This window comes from Opisthocomus hoazin, chromosome 1 (genome assembly GCF_030867145.1).
Source record: "Opisthocomus hoazin isolate bOpiHoa1 chromosome 1, bOpiHoa1.hap1, whole genome shotgun sequence".
NCBI classification, from domain to species: Eukaryota; Metazoa; Chordata; class Aves; order Opisthocomiformes; family Opisthocomidae; genus Opisthocomus; species Opisthocomus hoazin.
Genome location: NC_134414.1, coordinates 151,155,452 through 151,177,007, shown reverse-complemented (window position 1 = coordinate 151,177,007; position 21,556 = coordinate 151,155,452). Strand labels below are relative to the sequence as shown.

General features: G+C 46.9%; 1 protein-coding gene across 2 annotated transcripts in view; it reads right to left on the bottom strand.

Moving 5' to 3' along the window:
* LOC104337234 (potassium voltage-gated channel subfamily A member 1-like) overlaps positions 1-17,559 on the bottom strand; it is a 31,290-nt gene extending 13,731 nt beyond the window's left edge. Inside the window, exons 1-2 of one of the 2 annotated variants that reach the window (XM_075441797.1) lie at positions 14,044-17,465; positions 685-1,254 (exon numbers count right to left, since the gene is read on the bottom strand). In XM_075441797.1, the coding sequence (XP_075297912.1) occupies positions 15,535-17,382 (1,848 nt within the window). In that variant the 5' untranslated portion in view covers positions 17,383-17,465 and the 3' untranslated portion in view covers positions 685-1,254; positions 14,044-15,534. Of the gene's footprint in view, positions 1-684; positions 1,255-14,043 lie in introns of those variants that run through there. The other variant, XM_075441805.1, reaches the window with a different exon arrangement.
* Positions 17,560-21,556: the final 3,997 nt, after the last annotated feature.

Genomic DNA, 21,556 nt, shown 5'->3' with positions numbered 1-21,556 from the left:
ATATTTAGTTAGTGAGTAGCGAAGAATCAACCAACACTTTGCAGAGTGCCTTGTGCTTAGAAAAGCAAATAGGATAAGCTATTACTCATCTCCAGGAAGAAAAGGAGCTGCAGCTAGTACGGCTGCTGTTCAGGGCTGCTGAGGGGCATGCAAGCCAATTGACTTAAACCCAGTCTATTTAAAGTCCAATAGTAAAGATCCAGTCTTCCTGTAAACTCTTCCCACCCTTCCTTCTACCCCTCCAAGCTCACGACTGCAATGCAGCAGAAAAGGATACAAGCTTTAATTTTAAGGTTTTGGTTCCTCAGCTTGTAAAACACCAGGATGGCATGAGACGGACTATGACAAACCTGACCCCCAACTCACTGAAATCAAGAGGGCTCTCTCTCCCTGCCACCCCCCCCTCCCCCCAATTACAACAGATTTTAGACCAAATTAGAAGTCTGAAAAATGTTCTGAAAGTACTGCCAGAAGAAGGGAAGGAACTCTTTCAATATGCAAGCCATTATTTGCCTTATTTCTAAGCACAACTCTGCTTCTTGCTGTATTCTATAAATCCCATCTAATCAGTATTTTCTACGCTTCAAAGAAGTCTGTGAACATACCTGGGTTGACAGTGTATTTCATTCACCATGTCTTTGCTGCTTTGACAGAGCAACAATCTAGAAGAGTTAACGCCACAGGTTTTCCCTAAGAGAAGCAGTGTTAATTCAGGTCTTTCTTTTCCCCACGCAGTCAGCTACCTTTACAAAAGTTGTCAGAAAATATTTTCTTCAAGGCTGGTGTCCTTTTGCCGAATCTGATCGAAAATAGCCAACAAGCTCAAAAGTTACTGATGAACAAAAGAGTGACTAAAAAAACTTTGTTTCCCTTGGAAACCACCAAACCCTTCTCCAGAATTATCCAGAGTGAATCCAGTTCAGTTCAACATACTGTTTTCTGTAAGGCTGATATTATCTATTTCTGTGGTGCTCCATGCAGCAGTTACAGAGCAATCCCACCAGCAAACGATGTGTGAAAATAGCTGTAACTAAACTTCCTGCTAAGTCCACCACTGAGCCACCATGTCCCTGTGTGGGGAGCCATCCACAGCGTAAACTGTCCCAGGAAGCCCTGCCAAGGCCAGAATATGCACTCCATAGCCCACGGGCTGGTGTATGCAGCACCAGGCACAGCCACATCCATTCATCCTTGTCAACATGTGAACATAAGGTGAACAGAAGAGAGATGATGATGAGTAAGAGACTGCTGACTCTGCAAAAGAGAGATAAAATCAGGAGAACGATCGTGCGTAAGACCACGTTGCAAACAAGCACCCTGCCACGCACCAGGGGAGAGCGGAGGGACGGCTGCGTGCCATATGCCCACCAAAGCACACGGAGAGCCGCTGCTACGGTTGAGCACTGACCCATGGGGCAGCTCAGCAGATTCTGCTTCTCACAGGGGCAAGATGCTGCCAGTCAGCAGGCTGGGCTTGGCACTGAGCTCAGCTGGAGATGCAAAGCCCTGCCGCTCACCGAGCACTGTTTTGCCTCGGTGAAAAGCACCAGCTCCTGACTCCAGGCTCCTACTGAGATCCAAACTCAATAGAGCCAGCAACTCAGCGGGAGCCAGCTGTAGCTCTGGATATAGACATAGCCAATCTGTTCTCAGCAAGCACTAATTCTGCACCCTTAGAGCACGCCCTGCACTGATTTAACCCCTGTACAACCCCCTGTTCACTTAGGGTGGTCTGCTTCTCTTCAAGGGAGAGCAGCATGTCACCTGCGCTTTGTGAAAGCCTAGTATCTGCTAATGAGACATTTGCTCTGAAGAGGCAGTTAAGATGAGCATGCTGAAAAGTCTATAAAAATTATTGACATTCATAGCACCGTTAATCAGCTGCATTCATCCTCGAAATTCTACCACCTCACTGTGAAATGGAAAGCTGCAGGCTTGATTCACTGCAAATCAGCTCAGCTCTCTGCCGTTTTGTCCCAGTCGCGTCAGCACCAAACTGGAAGGAACAGACACGGATCAGGCAGATTCGTCTGAACTACTTTGTTTGTTATCCTTGCAGCTGAACCTTGGAAAATCCATTTTTTGCCAGGAGCTTTTGCTGCAGTTGTTCCTCCCTTTGGGAAAGATGCTAACTGGCTGTTTATCATCTGGTCACACAGGGGAACTGAATATGGCCTGAATGAGTCACAGTCTGCTGGAATGCACTCCTGCCCTTGCCTTAAATTGAGCAGGTATCCATGGCACACACCTGAGTAGACACTTCATGAGTAAGGCTTCTTTTCAGTAAAGGTACCTGGCTCATGTTTCCTGTTCAACAGAGACTAAAACTTTACAGAATCAGCCCTTGGCAGCACTCCCAGGATATTTTTCCATTCGCACATATTTCTAAAAATGTCAACGCCAGTCTAACCATTCTCATCTGGGAAGCCTGACATCAGATGTACACTACCCCGGGAAAAAAAAAGAAATCCAAAATGCAAGCCCCTTCTAAAAAGGAAAACAAATTCAAAGGATGCTGCATTGGCTCCTGCCTCTGAGCTCTACGTAAATAACAGGAGGAAATTTTACAATGTGATTTTACACCCGTGACAATTCCATTAGAAAATCAGACAAGGGAATAGCATGGGTTTCGGGGATGAGAAGTGGATGGTACGTGAGATTCTTATTCAGGCATGATTCCTATATGTTTGGGTTTGTCACACAACAGCAGACAAAAAAAGTCCCAGGCAGGGCCTTAAGAGCCATGCTCGCTTTGCAGTCCTGGAATTAAACACCACTACAACTGACTGTGGGAGAACTTCCCCAGGGAGGAAGCATTTTGATTTAAGCATTTTGTTCCAGTCATTGGTCTCTGATTATTTTCTCTTCCAGATTTGGACCCCTCACCCACCTTTCCTGCATCACCTGCCTTGCCTGAGAAACTAGTGTAGAAGAACAAGACGTGCTATGCTGCCATTTTGCAAGCGGAGTTTGGGCAATAAGCAATATTGTTTCCACGCTCTCTTCTCCCCACAGCACGTGCTGTCAGCATGCTATCACTGTAAGAGAGATCTTTATTTAATTCAGTCGTCAAGACTCAAGGAACACAAAGGATATGACTGCATCCCTCAAGCCTGTCAGAGTAGGATTCCTGGAATGGAGCAGAAGTTGTCTTCAGCAGGACTAATCCATAATTAGAGTGAACAGAACACAGGATGTGCTCCTGAAATATTTTAAATATATATTTCACTGTCCATCAATGCTGCAATAATGACTTTACAACTTCTCTCTCCATGAGAAATTAATAGAAAGGCCCTCTCCCCTTACTGGTTCCAATTATGATTTTTTTCCAGTTACCTTCAAGATGTGTTTGGCTCTTGAATTATACTTTTGCTTTCTTGCAAATCTACATGCTTTTTACATGTCCATTTTAAGTATGTATCCTGTTTCTAAATATTGCATAATACTTAAAAACGTTAGAGTTTTTAACCTTACTTGTTGTTGAAACAGACCTTAAAGACTGATGCCCTGACATAAAAAGTTCCATCAGACTTTCCAGGCGGTGGACCTCAGCTTTCAGACCCCAAATTCTGGTGGTCTTTGCTATAGCCACCTAAGACATGACCCCCACACTAAGCCGTCTGCCGTCTCATCTGCTGGAGGAAACCACCTCCACAGCAGAAATTCCCTCAGCCACCAAGTTCTATTGTCCAGAACATTTGCCATCATCAAGCAGGCCTTCAGTACTTAGAAGTCTTATCCTGTCACTCCTGCTGAAGGATGACAACCTCTGTCAGAGGAGTGAGACAAAGGAGAAAACTTGAGTTGTTAGAAGGACTATGTTCAGTGGAAGATCACATGGGAAGCTTGTGTACACAACAACTAAAATATGAAAGCCCATTGATAGGTTCACCTGTCCTTAGTGGTCCTTTCAGAGGAACTTGCTTCTCACTCACTTGTTGGGGTGGTTGACAGCAGTAATATCTTAAACTATTGCAGTTAGAGCTGTCAAGATCCATGAATTACAGTGTCAGAAAAGATTTCAAATGGGAGTTTACTTCTAGACATGCACTCTTACTTATCAGTTTGACTGAATTAAACTAATGTTCCAGTCCCTAGGACCACAGCAGAGCAACTGCTGGTGTATAGATTAACCTTGAAGTTACAGAAGAATTCTAGTGGTGGTCCACTTCTTGCCGACACTGGGTGGTCCATGGTTTCTACAGCACTAGAAGCAGTAATACAGTTACACATACTTGTAACAGTTTTGCTTCAAGTATTACATCTGAAATCCCAATGCTTTGTAGGGGAAGCTTGGTGATGCTTTCAGACCAGTCCTTACTTGCATCCTCATTTTTTTCTGAGGCTATCTCAATGGATTTAGAAAAGCCCAAGCCATTTGGAAGCTAACAATGCTCAGAAAGCACATATTTGTTTTGACCTTTAGTTACTCTCCTTTCAGGTTGCAATTAGTTTAGGACCAAATTATCCTTTTAGCACATATACAAAGGGAACTAAACTTAACTCCCAGTGTAAACACCGTGGAGCAGCACAGAAGGGCCTTGTCTGTGTCAGGTACAGGCCACACAAACATCTGCAGAAGACCATTTAGGTGAGGATGATCATCTCTTCGGGAAGAAGGCTAATGGTCCTTGAGTGAGATCTATGCAGGTCTCATCCCGCCTGAATTTCTTTGCATCCAGTTAGGAGTGTCTCCCCACCCCTTTCCTTTTTTTAGTGGTTTTTTTTTTTTTTTTAATTTCCAGTTATTTTCTAGTGTAGCCTACCAGACAGCAAGAACAGGGGATGTGCTTGGCCACCAGGGCCTCAGCTGTATCACAGTTCCTAAGCAGAATTACAAGATGCAGTGACTGAAATACAAGGTATAGCCTCCACTGGGACCGTGCAAAAAGGAAAATCAGTCAGTCAAAAAACACAGAAACAGTATGCCACTCTCACTGTCAGATTCACTCATGCTCCTCCATTTGCACTTAGAAAAGACAGTGGTTTGTGTGCTGACTTTTAGCATAGTTGCATATACACGAGCTCAGGTGGAAGCAAAATTAGATGAGCAGATTTCTGCAGCAATAATTGTGGCCAATGAATAGAGACCGATTATTGTTTAAGGCAAGAAAGTACCAATAGGGGGAATGTGTAAAGCTTTTAAGATACTCTGAGAAATTGCCTGAGGGCAAGATGCCAGGTACCACCAAAGCAGGGCGTACCTCGCAGCCTTCAGTGTGAAACTGAGCAATAGCTACGCTTGTCAGTTAAACGGTTTGAGGGAATGTTCCCAGGCAATTAATCATAATCAACTCTACTGTTAAGGGCTCCTGGTCACACTTGTAGGTCTGTACCAGCAAGCTCTCTTCCAAACACTTCCTAGGACACAATCTGGGAATCGGCACAGGCCAGGAACTGAGCCCATTAGGCAGTCTGCCTCCGGCCACCTTGTTTCAGAGGGAGAGTCTAACAGTATGAACGCAGGCTGTTGCATGCCAATCGACCTCAGTGCCAGAGAATGGTCCTGGGCACATTTCATTTTCTAATATAGATGCAGTCAGGATGTCTATGGGAATTCATATCTCCTCCTTAGTGGAATATTCAGCTTCCTTATTAAGAACAGAACCTACCCCATTTTCCACTAGCAAGAAGCAGTGCAAATTCCATTTCGAAACACACAGTGTTTCCAAGCCTTCTAGAGGGATTTCTCTCATGCTCCAAAATTCTACGCTCCTCAGCCGCTGCTCTGTTATCAGTATGCATCACTGAGATCCTTCTTACATTCCCTGGTATTCTTCCAGCACCTGCTTAAGATGGTTTCAGTTCAGGATGTCAAGAAGACAGCTAAAATTTGAAGAAAAAAAAAAATCCTCCAAAACCCAACCTGGACAAGCTTGTGAACACTCTGCTACACAGTCAAATGAATTCTGCTATCAGAGCAAAACTATCAGACCAAGTTAGAAAATTAATTAGTATTTGATAATTAATTACTTTTTTCCATTGTCTGATAATATTTAGCATTACCACAATGGTTTACCTGTGGCAATCCCTACATGCAAACAAGCTATGCCTACCTGTTGGTGCTCCTCTGTGCTTCACGAGTCAGAGAGAGAGATAGGGCCACTGAAATATCGGTGCTGCACTCAGCTCCGGAGAAATCCAGATTGAAATGCCTTGGCTACAGAGATTTTTTCCCACAGGGAGGGTTGCGACATCTCTAAATATTCAACACACTGGCATCACAGCCACTAAAGTTGGCATCTTAACCCAAGGAACGTGTCATTTAGAGATACCCTGTGAGACCAGTGGCCTATGGGAATCTGACCAAAATTTTGCTGTTTACTGGGACATGCTCCACCAGGCCTGCAGCAAGATGCCACTGTGTGTTTTGGATCCACACTTTAGCACACTCTCCTAAAGACAGGTACCTGTATCCTTTCTTTCAAAGCACTGAGCAGACTTTTAAAACATGATCCTGAGAGATATCCTGTAGGTATTTTGCCCAGTAGCTGAAATCCAGCAACAATTCTGGGAGCCACCGTCCCTTTCTTAGGCAAATGCCCTAATATCTCAGCTATAGACTCCTGTTCTGTTCTTCCCTTCCCTTCCCTTCCCTTCCCTTCCCTTCCCTTCCCTTCCCTTCCCTTCCCTTCCCTTCCCTTCCCTTCCCTTCCCTTCCCTTCCCTTCCCTTCCCTTCCCTTCCCTTCCCTTCCCTTCCCTTCCTTTATTTGGCTGGAGGAATGTTGTGCCCTTCAAAGCACAAAGGCTAAGCTTTAGCTAGAGGGTATTCCTTCCCAGGACAATCTTTGTCACCCTCCAGACTGACCATTTCTTTGCATCAGTTGTCTGGCATGGCCAGAATTTCTCAGCACGTTAAAGATTATATTTCTTCATTAAAACACTCCTAGAATTAATTGCATAATAATAAAATAATAATAACAACCGCATGTATTTTCACATTAACCTTTCTTGTCTGTAAGTAAGCCTCTTATGCATCACTGCCTTGAAAATTATAGCATTTTCCGAACTAAGGAACTCATAAAATCTGCTCTGCAAATTCACATTAAAGCCTTCCCTCCATTACACCCCCTCAGATTTTCAAATAATTTTAAACAAGACATAAAAAAATTACAAGGCTACACTGCTTCAATAATTCAAATAATTTTCAGCTGTGCTCCCCCATCCACATGTGTTTCTACTTACAATTAAACAGGGAGGAGAGAGAGGAAGAGGAGGTGGAAGAGGTTTTAAATTTGCTGAACTTGCTTGAGAGAATTAAGCATGGCAGAATCTAACTAATCCCTACTAACTCTGCAGGGAGCAAAGAAAACCCTGGTATGGATACATGTGATTTTCTGTAGGAATTACTAAGTGCAAGGACACCACTATTTAAGGGCAACCATACAAAGGAAGGAATCTTAACATTACCAACCTCTGGTCCCTGTACACCCCTCAGACCCTTAGATAGCTGTGCTACCAATCTAGCATATTTAAATCACACCACTTCCTCCAGTACCTTCATACAAACTGCAATCCTGAATAAGAGTATTTATTATGCAACTGCATTCTCATGAGAAGCACTCCAAGGTTTCATCGTACTCCTCACCTACAGGGAACAGGCCACACAGAAACCACCACTGCCTGGCCTGGGTTGCAGACATGTTCTGACGGAAGAGACTGTAGATCTCAACATTTATCTCCAAACTGGCTTTGTCAGAAAACTGGAGAAGGGTAGAATTACCACTGTCCTGAAAGGGGAATTATTATGGATTTCCATCCAAGGTGGCTTCTCTAGCAACATGCTTTCCTCTGTCCATTTTAACATAACCACCTTCAGCAGCTCATCCATCTGAAACTGAAGGGAGGCAGCTGTAGAATGCCCAGCGCTAATCACACGTACAGCAGCAGGACCGCTCTGCCACTTACTGCTTTGCAGTAATGACTGTTATCGCTGTCAAATACACTGTGTGACACAAGTGAAGAAAGAAAGTGAGCAGCTGGTTATTAATCCAAAGGGTAAGAGCCAGGGTAATCCAAGAACAAAATAACTGGAGTTGGAAGAGAAAGCAAAAATGCAAATTACTCCTATTCTCAGAAGCGACTCTTCATCTTGCATCTGCATCTTCTCAGCTAGTATCAGTGAAGACTGGGTAACCTTGAGCCTAAGTCATTACTCCTGTGAGAAGGACTGCAATAGGTGACATAAACTACAGAGGAGAAAACAACACAGATTGTTTTATAAAAAAAAATCAGTTATCCTTGGCTGCTTAAAAGCTGTTTCCCACAAGATCACAAATTACAGTCTCCATGGCACACTGTAGTTGAAACACAGAAATGAGATATATTTCTTTTTCATCTTCTGCATGTCAGACATTGCAGGTTACAACCTGCATTGACTTCTTCGGAAACATCCTCCTGATGACAGTGAACATGAGTGAATCACTACTGCAGAAGAGAATTTACAGAATACTTACGGTAAATTCTAAATTCTGTGTGGAAAACTATTAATTCTGCAGTAGTCATGTGTGCTGGGAAGCGCACGCTCTAATGGAATCACTTTGTTGCCATCTAGAAAGCTTATTAATATTCCTATTAGATCAGGTCATTTATGGAAATCAGGTCAATTCCCTGACAATTCAAAGTAACATTGTTCCATTGGAAAGGGTAACTCATCTTCATGTCACACCAAGTCACATAAGGAGAAATTCACTGAAAACCAAGGATGTTGCATCTCTTTCAGAACTATGGAAACAAGATTGCAGTCAGAGCCACTGGATCTTAGCAGCGCTGTTTTGGATTCACTCAGGCATCAATAAGCACAAAATTCAAGTATCTGTCCCTAGCACAAAGTTCTGAAAGAAAGCCCCAAAGCTGGTGATGCAAAGCTAGTCCGAAGTTGCACTACCTGTTCATTGTGCCCTGGAGTGAGATTTTAGAGGGCAGAATGGCAAACTCTGTGCTGAGTCAGATTCATCACGTTGACAAAAATACACGATCATCTTATTGCGGGCAGCCAAGCCGTAAGTTCAAAGGAAAGTGGCACACAAGCTGGTAGTAGCACAGAATCAAGCCCCTTGCTTTACAACAGTGGGGAACAAAACAAAGTTAGTCAGTGCTGATACTGTGGTAAAGAATCTGGAGCCGTGGCTGCTGGGTTCCATCCTTAGGTGATTTCAACAAAGCCATGCTAACTATACAAACATGCTTACTTGCAGTACTGAAGACGAGAGAAAAGAGCTTTTACGGCATCAATTGGCATCACTGAGAAAAGAAAAAAAAAAGCTTCCAGGTAAACAAGCCATCTTCAAGGCACTGGTTCACACCAGCTCTGGGTCTGTCTGGTTTCTTCTTTTTCAGCCCTGGTAAAAATACGGTGCAGATAGCTGGGAATCAAAAAATACCAAACAAGGGCACTACATTACTGGATTCCAGAGGTGAGAAAGCACTGCAACATATATGCTAATTGTGTATGAATGCTGTTCTTTTTCTTTAAACAAGTTGACATTTATCTTTGCAACTTCTACTTCCAATTAATTCTGCAGTCATATCATTGTGAGCTTTACTTTTTTCCTGTTCCAATTAACATAAAGCTTCTTATTTCATATGCTTTTAATGATACCATATCCAAACTTTTCACAGTGTTTCATCATACAAATATGGGGGTTGCTCTGGCCAACGGACCCATAGGTAGTTACTGGAGAATTTCTGTGTTTATTCATACTATGAACTGACACACTGACGTCAGACGGCATGACCCAGGTTCACTGAAGTGTATCAGTACCCTTCACTCCCAAATTAAGGCAAAAGCAACGAAATTTTAACAAGCTGACAAGGAGAACTGGGAAGCAGTCAATACAGAAAGAAAGCAAAAAAAAAAACCCCGGCATCTTACAAAAGCTACAAACGCACCAAACAGCATGTTCTAAAAAATATTTTGTGGTGCTGAATATTACATAAGCTTTGGCAGAATGATTTTGGAACAATGATTTTTATTGTTTATAGGGTATATTATTATTAAGACCTTTTCTAAATCATTTTTTTGTTTCTTTGTAGCTAACTTACAGAGGGAGGTTAGCGAAACTGATGGTCACACAATGACAGGCTAAAGCCACACCAAAGGCAGGCAGATGCCATTAAAGCTTTATCTCACAGTTTCCTTGCTGCCCCTCTGTCCTGGAGAGCATCAACCTCATTATTAGCGAGGTCTCTGCAGCACACTGCCTGCCGTACAACATACCGATCCCATCACGGCCAACTTCTTGATGAGGTCTTTAAAGCCCTCCGTTCATTATTCCCTCAGCGTGGCAGCAACCTGCCTGCAGGCCCTTGTCAGATTTCACTAGTGGTCATGACATCTTGCCAAACGACCCGAACAAATCTCAGCTAGGCAGCGACATTCCTCGCTACGTCTGAGCAGCATTGTCGCGTGCTGCAAAGCGGTCTCCCTGTTTTGCCTTAGAACTAGCTTCACTGAGAAGTTTCACAAGAGTGAGACTTTTTGAGTACGTATCTACCCTCCGTGAGACTGGAAGTGCACTGATACTCGCTTCATTACCTAATTAGACGTGAACGGCAGCGTGTAGAGAAGGGAAGCTACTTCAGAGCAGTGCTCAGGGGGCTGTGAATCAAGAGCCCCCATCACCACCACCACCAGAACAGCAGTGCTCGCAGCGAAGTGCCGTCTTCTCCTTACAGAATCCAAATAAACAGAGCACACGAAAGAGGGATTTGTTCGTGCTGCTGAAAGCGGCATTAACTCTCCCTCTGTGTTCAGTGACCCCACCAGATGGGTCACAGTGCACAAATGCTGGCATACAGCTTTCGCCTGCAGAGCCACCAAAAGCCGCGCAAGAGATCGGAAAGGAGACCACAGGCTGAACCTCTCTCCTCCCCGCCTCCCTCCCTCCCTGAGATGTCATGTTTTAGATGTCCCACTCCAGCCAAGCCCACTCACTCTTGTGTTTCTCCTTGCCCTCTCCCCCTTTGAAAGGTTCGGTCTTCCCTTCCACAGCCTTTTCTTTCCCACTTTTGTATGTAGAAGCTCATTGCACTGCTGTCCATAAAGCGCTAGGAGATGAACGGTGTTACATAACTGCTAGTTACCGTTTTATCATGTTTAGAATGATGCAAAACGGGAAAGTAGACTCTCCTCAGGGCCAGGCTAAGCAAACTAAACTTACGTTACTGGTGACCCCAAAGAATATTCACTTCAGCATCCCCAGAATGGCAGAACGGAAGGGTCATGCATTTCAGCACACACTGCCCCGCACAAAGCGACAAGCCGTTAATAGCCATGGCGTATAGGCATGTGTGGGGTGAGAAATCTCCCGTGATGTAGCTGCTAGTCAAACAAACTTACAAAACAGTGTTGTTGTTTTTAGTTTTTTTTTTACATTTGCCATGATTTGCTATTCATTAAGCTCGGCTATTTTGTGGCTTTTGATACTCCAAAGAGGTTATATTCAGCTTGTTTTTCATTCCAGGTCAGCTAACATAAAATCAATAACTGTTTGGACAGATTTCCTTCTTTTAACGAGCCTACAATTGACATACAGAGCTGAAACTCTCCTCCTGTTTCGCATTTACAGGAGCTTTCTCAGACTGATTTGGTTCTCTCTTTCTCTTATATTCTTTTGCAGCAGAAATTCGGATTGGCACGTTACAAGGCACTGTTTGTATCCTCGGCGCAGATACATGCTGCCTACTGAACTCAATGAAGCTTCTTGACAGCAAAATCAATTACAGCAAAATCAGGTACTTTCTCACCACTGGAAAGTGCAATGACACTCTCAACGTTCTCAATTGCAGCCAAAGCTACAATTCTTCATGCAGACAAGCCTGGTACCCAGTTTGCAACTGATCATGTCAAGAGGACTGCTCTGATGAGTAGCGGCTGCAGGAGCAGGCACTCTTTCTGTAGTAAGAACCTGGCGTTCCGATTACAGTGTCCTGCAGCACCACTTGTTTTCAGGCTCACAAACTGTACCACGGACCTCAAGACGTGCACCAAAGCCCAGTGGGAACTGATGGCTCTAAGGCTTCAGCAGTATGTATCTAGTTCATCTTCAAGTAACAATCTCCAAGCTCAGTGCATCCAAAATACCTGCTGATCAATGCTTTACTTCAGCTTGTGCTTAAAGCTGAGCCCATGCTTTGCTGAACTGTGATCTAACCATGTTTCTGGTTGTATTACTCAGTCTCTGGCAGCAACCTCTCTCATCAGAAAGCAAATCCTTTACTGCCTTATAAGCCAATAGAAATTAAGCATCCTTCAAAGAAGGTGTCAAAGCTGAGTTTTCCTGAAGTGTGCTTGACAACTGTTAAGAAAGACAAGCAAAACAAATATTTTCAACCATATTTTGAGAACAACTGGTTTTCTTTTTATTGGAAAGTTCTGTTGGTTCATTATGGAAAAACGCAGCATGTCAAACTGACAGTTGTAGAATGATTCAACAAGCTACCATAGAACCCTATTTTGCTCTCACAGAGCTTTCTCTTGATTGGGACAAATTCTGCTCTCTGTTATGGCAGGGCACATATGCTGGAATCCAGAGCTGAATTTTGCAGACTGGTCCAGCGGGAAGTTAAAGGCCCCCAGCACCTTGCAAGACCAGGTCCTGCGGTATCTCTGCAAACGTGAAGTAGGGTTTGACAAGCAGCTGTGATTGATAACCTCACAGTTCACGGCCACTGGAGGGTGAGGATTTCACTCCTCCCTGCTTCCTCACTTCCCTGCACCACTGACCTTCCCCACCCCTTCCTTTCACGGCCTCTGGCACTCACTTGGTTTCCAACTCACTCATTTGACAGAAAAAGATCTACTTTGTTGTTGTTGTTGTCGCTGCATTGGATTTTCTGCCAGATCAGGGAGCTCAGGCAGCTCCTGGAAGAGAAGGCAGCACTTGCAGATGCACTTGCACAAGGACAGAACCAGTTCAGGGCAGGCAACAAAAGGGCACAAAATGGGAGGAATTAAACTGAAAAAGAAGGAAGAAGACAAAGTCTTCCCTTTCCATCAGATATGGGCTTTTAAGATCAGCTCAATCCACTCCCCATAACCCTGATCTGCATCCACCTATATCAGTTTTACACCGGTGTTACCCCACTAATTGCAATAATTACTGTTATGTAATTCAGACCATTAATACCCAGAAGCCCTGGCAATAAGCAGGGTTCTGCTGTTAAACAAGAGACTGTACATGCTCCGAGGAGCTGACAGTCTAAGTCAGCACAACGCGCAATCAGAAGAGCAAACTACGGAAGACAAAAGTGGTCAGGAAGGTGGGGTTACTAAAGTAGAGGAAGACACAACCAAAACTCGATCCTGAAAGACTCACTGCACTGTTTGGTACTGACTCAGGCGAGTCACATGGATTTAATCACTGAAAGTAATCAAACTATTTGAGCAAAAAGCTTCACTCTAAGTCCACCAGCGATCTAGACCTCAGCATGTGCGACAGGCAATTATACCACTTCTTTGTTTCATTTTAGATTCAGTATCACCGAAGGGCGAATTCCGCACTTCACCTGGATGCAAAAACTCTCACTAATGCAAACAGGAGATCTGCCTGCGTCTGGGGTGCAGCCAGACCGGGCACTTTGGCTGCCAGTTTTGTTGCAGCCAGTTTCTCAGTGTACTACATCATCATTCCCCGTCTAAATCAACAAGCAAACCAACCAAGACACCAACACCTAAAATTAATGTGAAGGATCCTGTTCTCTGTCATCAGATTCAGCCTCCTTCCCTCTCACCCCTGCGTTTTGGGCTGAGCTCTGTGTGACAGCTCTCTATTCCAAACATCAAAAACACTGCTTGCTTGGCACTTACCGTGCCTGTGTTACTGAACAGGAAGGAAAAACCTCATGCATTTGGCCATCCTCATTAAACGGCATGGCAAGGGACGGGCAAGCAGAAGTTGTGTCTGGACGAGAGAATGTCAAAGCGCTGTTTTTCAAAGCTAACTTAAATTTATCACAGTACATCTATCTGAGGTACTTGCATAAATTATAATCCTGCTTTACTATGTACTTAGTTGTATAAGAAAATGTTAGAAACAAACCTGGAGCGTTGACAATCGAGACTCCTCTTTCTGCTAGTCTTGCTGAGCCACTGTGTGTGATGAAGGCATGAAACATCCTTCAGCAATAAAACAGAAGTTTGCAGGGAAAACAGAGACGTCCTTTGCAAGGAAAACGATAACGCAGTTCTCTGATTTAAAGTAAAGAAGCAACTTTGGGTCAGTCTTCACTAGTAAGCTGTGCCGCGCTGTGTTATCACGATGAAGATAATGTGTCATTCATCTTTCGACAACAGCTTAACTGTAAAATCCACAGCACTGAAAAGGTTTTGTTTGGAAATAAAACAAGGATGTGTTTTGATGAAAGGTGATGCTTTCCATCTGAGTCCAAGGTGTAAGCCACGCAGTGGTTATTTAAGTAGCACGGCATGCCATGTCAGACTCTTTAAGTGCCGTCCGTTTCCAGTCTATGATAATTAAAACCAGTGAACTGTGTACACAAACGGTATGGATACATAAAGGTGACTGATACACGCGCCAAAGTAATACGGAGTGCACAATGAAAATAGTTTTGCAGATATTGCACTCGCATTCTACTTTCTTGTTATATCTATCCACTCCCTCATGTTTTTCATCTGTTGTGCACTTGGATCGAAACCAGTAACAGCAGATAATAGTTCGGTCTCAAAAACATAATGAAGATATCAAACTGTAAAACTAAAAAAAAAAAAAAAGCTGCACATACATTTTTTTGGACTGGGGACAGTAAGCACAGGACTGAATTATTTAGAAATTCTGAAACAGTAAGGTAATTAATAAAATTATTTATAAAGAAGTATATCTACAATATTTAATAATTTAAGGCTCACAAGAAACAAACATATCAATGACAATTAAATTTTTCTGCTATAGGGTTAAAAGCACCAAATTCACTTCACATACTAGATACCCAGATCTGTACTGATCACAAGTGGAAAACTGAAAGTGCTGATCTGCTAATGTTCCTAGTGCTTTAACGATGTCGTATTTCACAGGAATAAGAAATCCCCTTTCAACCATAAATACAGCTATACAGGTATAAAATATATTGGATTAATTTCAGTTTGAAACTACAGTACAAAAAACCTGAACCTCCCTCCCCCCCCCATCCATTCATTCTCCACACACACATCCCCCAACTCTTTAATACTAAACTTGGAGCAACCGAATTGTTTACAAATGACCCACTTAAAACCAACCACCATTTGCTAAAATAAGTTTCTACAAATTAGATTTTGCACTGTCATAATTTACCAGCTCCTGCATCATGGAGCGTAGCTTATTCTTAGTCTATTTTAAAAATAGGTGACCCTTTGTGTCATGGAAAAAGAACATTAAAACATGTATTCCTGGAGGACTGCTCAGGATAGTGATCAATTTATAAAATATAGCCTGATTTAAAAAACTAACCGGTACCAAAAGAACAGTTATAGCAGTCAGCTTCTGACACCAGCAAGTCCTTCTGCATTTCTGAACTCTACCTCTCTCCCCTCCTTACAGGTCTGTTTCCCTATTGGTGTCCAGACAGAGAGCATAGAGGGATTTTCTGAGATCTACATTACTTTTTGCTTTGATATTGGTCTTCTCTAAGGAGCTGGTGCCATTGTTGAACCCCTCACTGTTTTCCAAGTGCACAACAGATTTGTTCAGAGAGTTTCTACTGGATCTTCTCTTTGCATCTCCCCCCGCTGTGCTGCCCTGAGCGCTACTGTGTTCGTCTTTGAGGACAGCTTGCTCTTCATGATCAGTCTCTCGGTGGTAGAAGTAACTGAAGTTGGACACGATGACAGGGACAGGCAGGGCGATGGTGAGCACACCCGCGATGGCACACAAGGAACCCACAATCTTGCCCCCCACGGTGACAGGTCGCATATCCCCATAGCCCACGGTGGTCATGGTTACCACTGCCCACCAGAAAGCATCAGGGATGCTGGAGAAATGAGACTCGGGGTCATCGGCCTCTGCAAAGTAGACAGCACTGGAGAAGAGGATCACCCCAATAAAGAGGAAGAAGATGAGGAGGCCCAGCTCCCTCATGCTGGCTTTCAAAGTCTGTCCCAAGATCTGCAGCCCCTTGGAGTGCCTGGAGAGCTTGAAGATCCTGAAGACTCTGACCAGGCGGATGACTCTGAGGATGGCCAGGGACATGGCTTGCTGCTGGCCCCCGCCCCCATTGCTACTGCCAGCCCCGGGCTGCTGCTGCTCATGGGCCAGCTCGGTGCCCAGGGTGATGAAGTAGGGGATGATGGCCACGATGTCGATGATGTTCATGATGTTGCGGGAGAACTCGGGTTTGCTGGGGCAGGCGAAGAAGCGGACGAGGAGCTCGAAGGTGAACCAGATCACGCAGGTGGTCTCGATGATGAAGAAGGGGTCAGAGAGGCTACTGGGTGGCTGCATGGGTGGGGAGTCCCCGGTCGTGCCATTCAAACCTCCGCTTTGTGGAGGCAGGGGCACGGGCATGTCCCTCTCGTCCCTGAATTCTGGCAGCGTCTCCAGGCAGAAGGTGATGATGGAGATGAGGATGACCAGCACAGAGACGATGGCGATGGCCCGGGCCGAGCCAGAGCTCTCGGGATACTCAAAGATGAGCCAGACCTGGCGCTGGAACTCATTGCGGGGCAGGGGCTTCTCCTCCTCTTTGATGAAGCCCTCGTCCTCCCGGAAGCGCTCCATGGCCTCCTCACCCAGCTGGTAGAAGCGGATCTCGTCGGCGAAGACGTCGATGGAGACGTTGACGGGCCGGCGGAGCTTGCCCCCGGACTGGTAGAAGTAGAGGATCCCGTCGAAGCTGGGCCGGTTGCGGTCGAAGAAGTACTCGTTGCGGAGCGGGTCGAAGTAGCGCATGCGCTTGTCGGGGTCCCCCAGCAGCGTGTCGGGGAACTGGCTGAGGGTCCCCAGCTGCGTCTCGAACCGCAGCCCGGAGATGTTGATCAGCACCCGCTGGTGATGCATGGCGACCCGGTTCGCCGCCGCCGCCGCCTCCTCCTCCTCCTCGCCCGCCGCCGCCATGGCCATGCCCCGCCGGTGCCCCCCCTCCTCCGGGGGTCCCATCTCCGCCGCCCGGCCGCCGGGGCCGCCCGCGCTGCCGCGCCTCCCGCCTCCTCCCCGGGGGACCGCCGGGGCCCGCTCCCGCTCCTCGCCCGCCGCCGGGGCCGGCGCTGGCCGGGCGCCCTCCCCGCCGTCGCTCAGCCGCGGCGCGGCGGCCGAGCCGGCCATGCGGGGCACGTCCCCCCGCCGCCCGGCCCGGGCGCTGCCGCCGCCGCCGCCGCCCTCCGCATCCTCCCCTCCCGCGATGGCCGTGGCGCCGCCGTTCTCCAGAGTCACCAGCGCGATCTCCATGGGCAGCGGCGGCGGGAGGCGGGCGCGGAGGGGGCGGCGGGCATGCTGCGGGCGGCCGCCCTGCCCTGCCCTGCCCTGCCCTGCCCTGCCCTGCCCGGCCCCGCTCACTGCGCGGCGGCGAGCGGCCGAGGGCGGCCCGGGGGAGCCGCCGGGGGACCCGGATATGAACGAGCGATCGTTCTGTTACGGTCGCTTGACGTCAAGGAGGATCCCTTCTCCCCCGGGCACCGGGATGGCGAGTCCCCACCCCCGGCACCCCCCCGGCAGGGGATGGCGGCGCGGCCCCCCGGCGCGGATTACTCGCTGGCGGGGTTGCGCGGAGGGAGCGCGGCGGCCGCCAAGCCCCGCTCACCTGTCAGGAGCATCATCGGCGGAAGCCCCGGGGATCCCCGGCGCCGCTCGGATCCCGCCCCGCCAGCGCAGTGAGAACACACGGAGGGACGGGGTGGGCTTTTCCGCTTCGCTGTGCGCTCCCCCCTCCTCACCCCAGTTTGCGGTGGGACCGGTGCAGCCCCAGGAGGGGCTCCCGAGGCCGGCAGACGACAGCGTCTGTGCCGGGCTGCCTTCGCGGTCTGTGCCGGGCTGCCTTCACGATCTCTGCCGGGCTGCCTTCGCGGTCTGTGCCGGGCTGCCTTCGCGGTCTCTGCCGGGCTGCCCTCGCGGTCTCTGCCGGGCTGCCTTCGCGGTCTGTGCCGGGCTGCCTTCGCGGTCTGTGCCGGGCTGCCTTCGCGGTCTCTGCCGGGCTGCCTTCGCGGTCTCTGCCGGGCTGCCTTCGCGGTCTCTGCCGGGCTGCCTTCGCGGTCTCTGCCGGGCTGCCTTCACGCTGGCGTCTGCAGCCCGGGACCGTGCTTTCCCCGCGACGCGTTCTTAAACCCGCGCCCCGGGCTGAAGGGTTCCAGCAAACGCACGTTTTATTAGAGAAAAGGAACTGGAGCGGCTTTGCACGATGACTTCAGTTACTGCTCGGTAATACAATCAGTGCTGAAGATCTTATTTTCTCTATTCAGACCACGAACTCTTCTATTCTATTCTATTCTATTCTATTCTATTCTATTCTATTCTATTCTATTCTATTCTATTCTATTCTATGTCTGCAGGGGAATATACTAAATATATATACAAATACCGCAGGATTAAAACCTATATACATATATATACCACTCCGTTTTTACAGAATTTCTGGGTTTCTAACACAGTCAGGTATAGAAAACGCTAAATTAAGTGGAAAACAGTTTTGCCTTCCAGTTGGCATCACTGCGGTGACATTTTTACGGAGTCCTTGTGGTAGCAGTCATACGCTACATAGAACAGTTTACCTAGATTCGCTGGGATTAGTGGGTTTTCACTTAAAACATTACCTCTGTGCATGAAATATGCCAAAAAGATATTAAAAACAGCGCCAAAATAGAAAACCATAATTATATGAAATGGTTACTGTGAGTGATGATTTGCCTATGACGTGGCCACGTTCTGTGGTTTACCTCCAAGAACTGAGCACAGAATCGCTGACCTGTTCTGCCACTGTGCCGGTGAGGGAAAGGACCACTGTACTCACAAGTAATTCCTAGGAACAAAATTACAGAGAGGTTTTCTAGAGCAGCCCTTTGAAAATAACGGCCCTTTTGATTCACAGTTACTTCATGGAATAATATATCAAACCCACAAAATGTAGTAGCATACCCTTTGGGACTAGCAAACTCCGCAATAAATACAGACATACCTGGTGTATTGGGTCAGCCCAGCACACCTGGGCACCCACATAAATAACAGCTGATCTGCTATCAACACATGTCAGGGATTATAGCCAGAGGAAGAGCTTGCACGGTGGAAAATTACTCCGTTTTTCCAGCTCTGCCAGCTCCTGTAATGCAAGATACTCTCCCTCCAAGCCTTGCCTCAGGAATAATAATTTCTTTCCAGAGGAAACATCCCTGGACAAGTTTATATAGATCTCCCAGAGGCAATGCCTGTCAAAATTAGTGACTTGCCACCCAGGAACTGTGTCACTTGGCCATCACAACAAACACCTTCGCAGTCTGCTCAATGAATATCTCCCTTTCACAGGGCCAGTCACAGGCATCTGCAGACACTCCACTGTGCCTTCATCTGCACACGAATATAACCCACAACACAACACAAAACAGATGGGTTGCCAGCACTTGTGCCTGCTCCCTCATCTCTGTACTTTTTTCATTCAGGCTGCTGTTCCTGTGTGTGTTTGAACTTATACATCCTCCTCTCCATCTGCAAAAGACCCTTTCAGGCATCTCCTCCCACGAGGGTTACATTTTGCCTTTGCTTGCAACCACCTTGCGACCTGTCATTGCATCAGACAGCTCTGAGCACAAAGCCCAACCTCTAGACGGACACATACAGCACAGATCTCTCCCCCTCCTTCGAGCACCCCTCAGAAAAAACCGACATCCCTTCTCAATCTTGTTCCTACGCTACTCCCTCTCAATCCTAGGGGCACTTTCAAGAATTCCCCTACACAGTAAGTACCCTCAGGACTGTGGCAGCAGCCTCCTGGGGACACAGCCCAGGGGGGCTGATGGGGGGCCACTGCGCAGGGTGGAAGGCAGCGCACAGAGGGCTGCTCAACTCGCTGCGTCTCCAATGGTCATATCCATTCTGCCATTCCTGCATCAACAGCAGTGTGCAGCACTTCTCTGATGCCTGGGAGAGATTACGCTGCGTTTAAATCCTCCCCTGATTAAAACCCAAGTTCCCAGCCCTTCTAAATGTTGCGTTGCAGTGTTCGCATCCGGAATTTGCAGGCAGATGGGATTGTGCCGACGTTGGGACAAAAAGACAGGCTTGCCCACATTCACCTTGCTGAAAGCCTCACTGGAAACTCTATGAAGAACGTGTACATTATTAATTGATACAGCAGGAAAATACAGCTGCTCTGTATAGTATTTGAGTGGAATATAACTACTTTCTTTGCAGCTTTAACAATTCTGAGAATCTAACATGGTACCTGTGTACGTGGGTACAAAGGAAGAGGGGAGAAAGCGGTGAAGAGAAAGTGGGAAGATGATGTTAAAGGGGAAGAAACACCTAGTCCAAGCAGGGAGTTTTGAAGGGCAATTATTATTTAGCATCTCTAATTTTTTGAGTGTGATGAAAAGACTCTGAACACTTTCTTGAAGAGCAGCCCTATCAGCAGAAGGTCAGGGTACTGGAGAGAAAGAATGATATACAGAATAGTGGGACATATCAAGCGCTGAGATATGCTAATGTTATAACCAGGCACTCCCTGACAATTTATTTCTCCCCCTGCTCATGTTGTAGCCAAAGGTACTTTCTACCCTGAGCGCATGTACACACATGCAATCAGTCCAATACACTCCAGCACAGCCACACCAAACCTTACCATTTTCTCCAGCTTCTACTGCCACTCCGTTCTTCCAACCCAGTTAGAACGCCTGTTGTCACCCCCTCTGACTCGGGTGTTACTTTCCCCCCTCCCCTGGTCCACCCAGCACCATTAGTGGCTTATTCCACAGCCTCATTTGCAGGTTTTCTCCTGAAGCTGGACAGGTAGCTGGTAAGTGGGACTCTCCTGGTTAGGCATCATCAAGAGGCCACCTAAATGCCATTCTTTTAAGATTCCCTACCTTACCAGCTAGCGCTTGTGAGAGGCTGATACAAACTTTGCAGAAGAAGAAATGCTGTCCAAGCTAAAGAATCTCTATCTTTCACCTCAAGGCAGGCTGCATCCCCAACGCTGCCTTACCAACACTTCCGTGGGGAGAAAAAAAGGATCATATCCTTATGCCCTGTACAGCCATCATGCTCGGGGCATGAATAATACATGCCCATGCCCAGACCTGTGCAATCATCTGCACCACGGGTCTTCTGTAGTTCCCCCCATCATGAGGGTGACGGAGCCCTGGAACAGGCTGCCCAGGGAGGTGGTGGAGTCTCCTTCTCTGGAGATATTCAAGACCCGCCTGGACAAGGTCCTGTGCAGCCTGCTGTAGGTGACCCTGCTTCGGCAGGGGCGTTGGACTGGGTGACCCACAGAGGTCCCTTCCAACCCCGACCATTCTGTGATTCTGTGATCTTCTGCTGCATTTTCAGCTTTGCACTGGCCTCCCCTGGCGCTTGGATACTGGGACAGATGCAGCTGGCTGATCCAGGCTGTCACGGGCTGATGAGCAGCACCCAA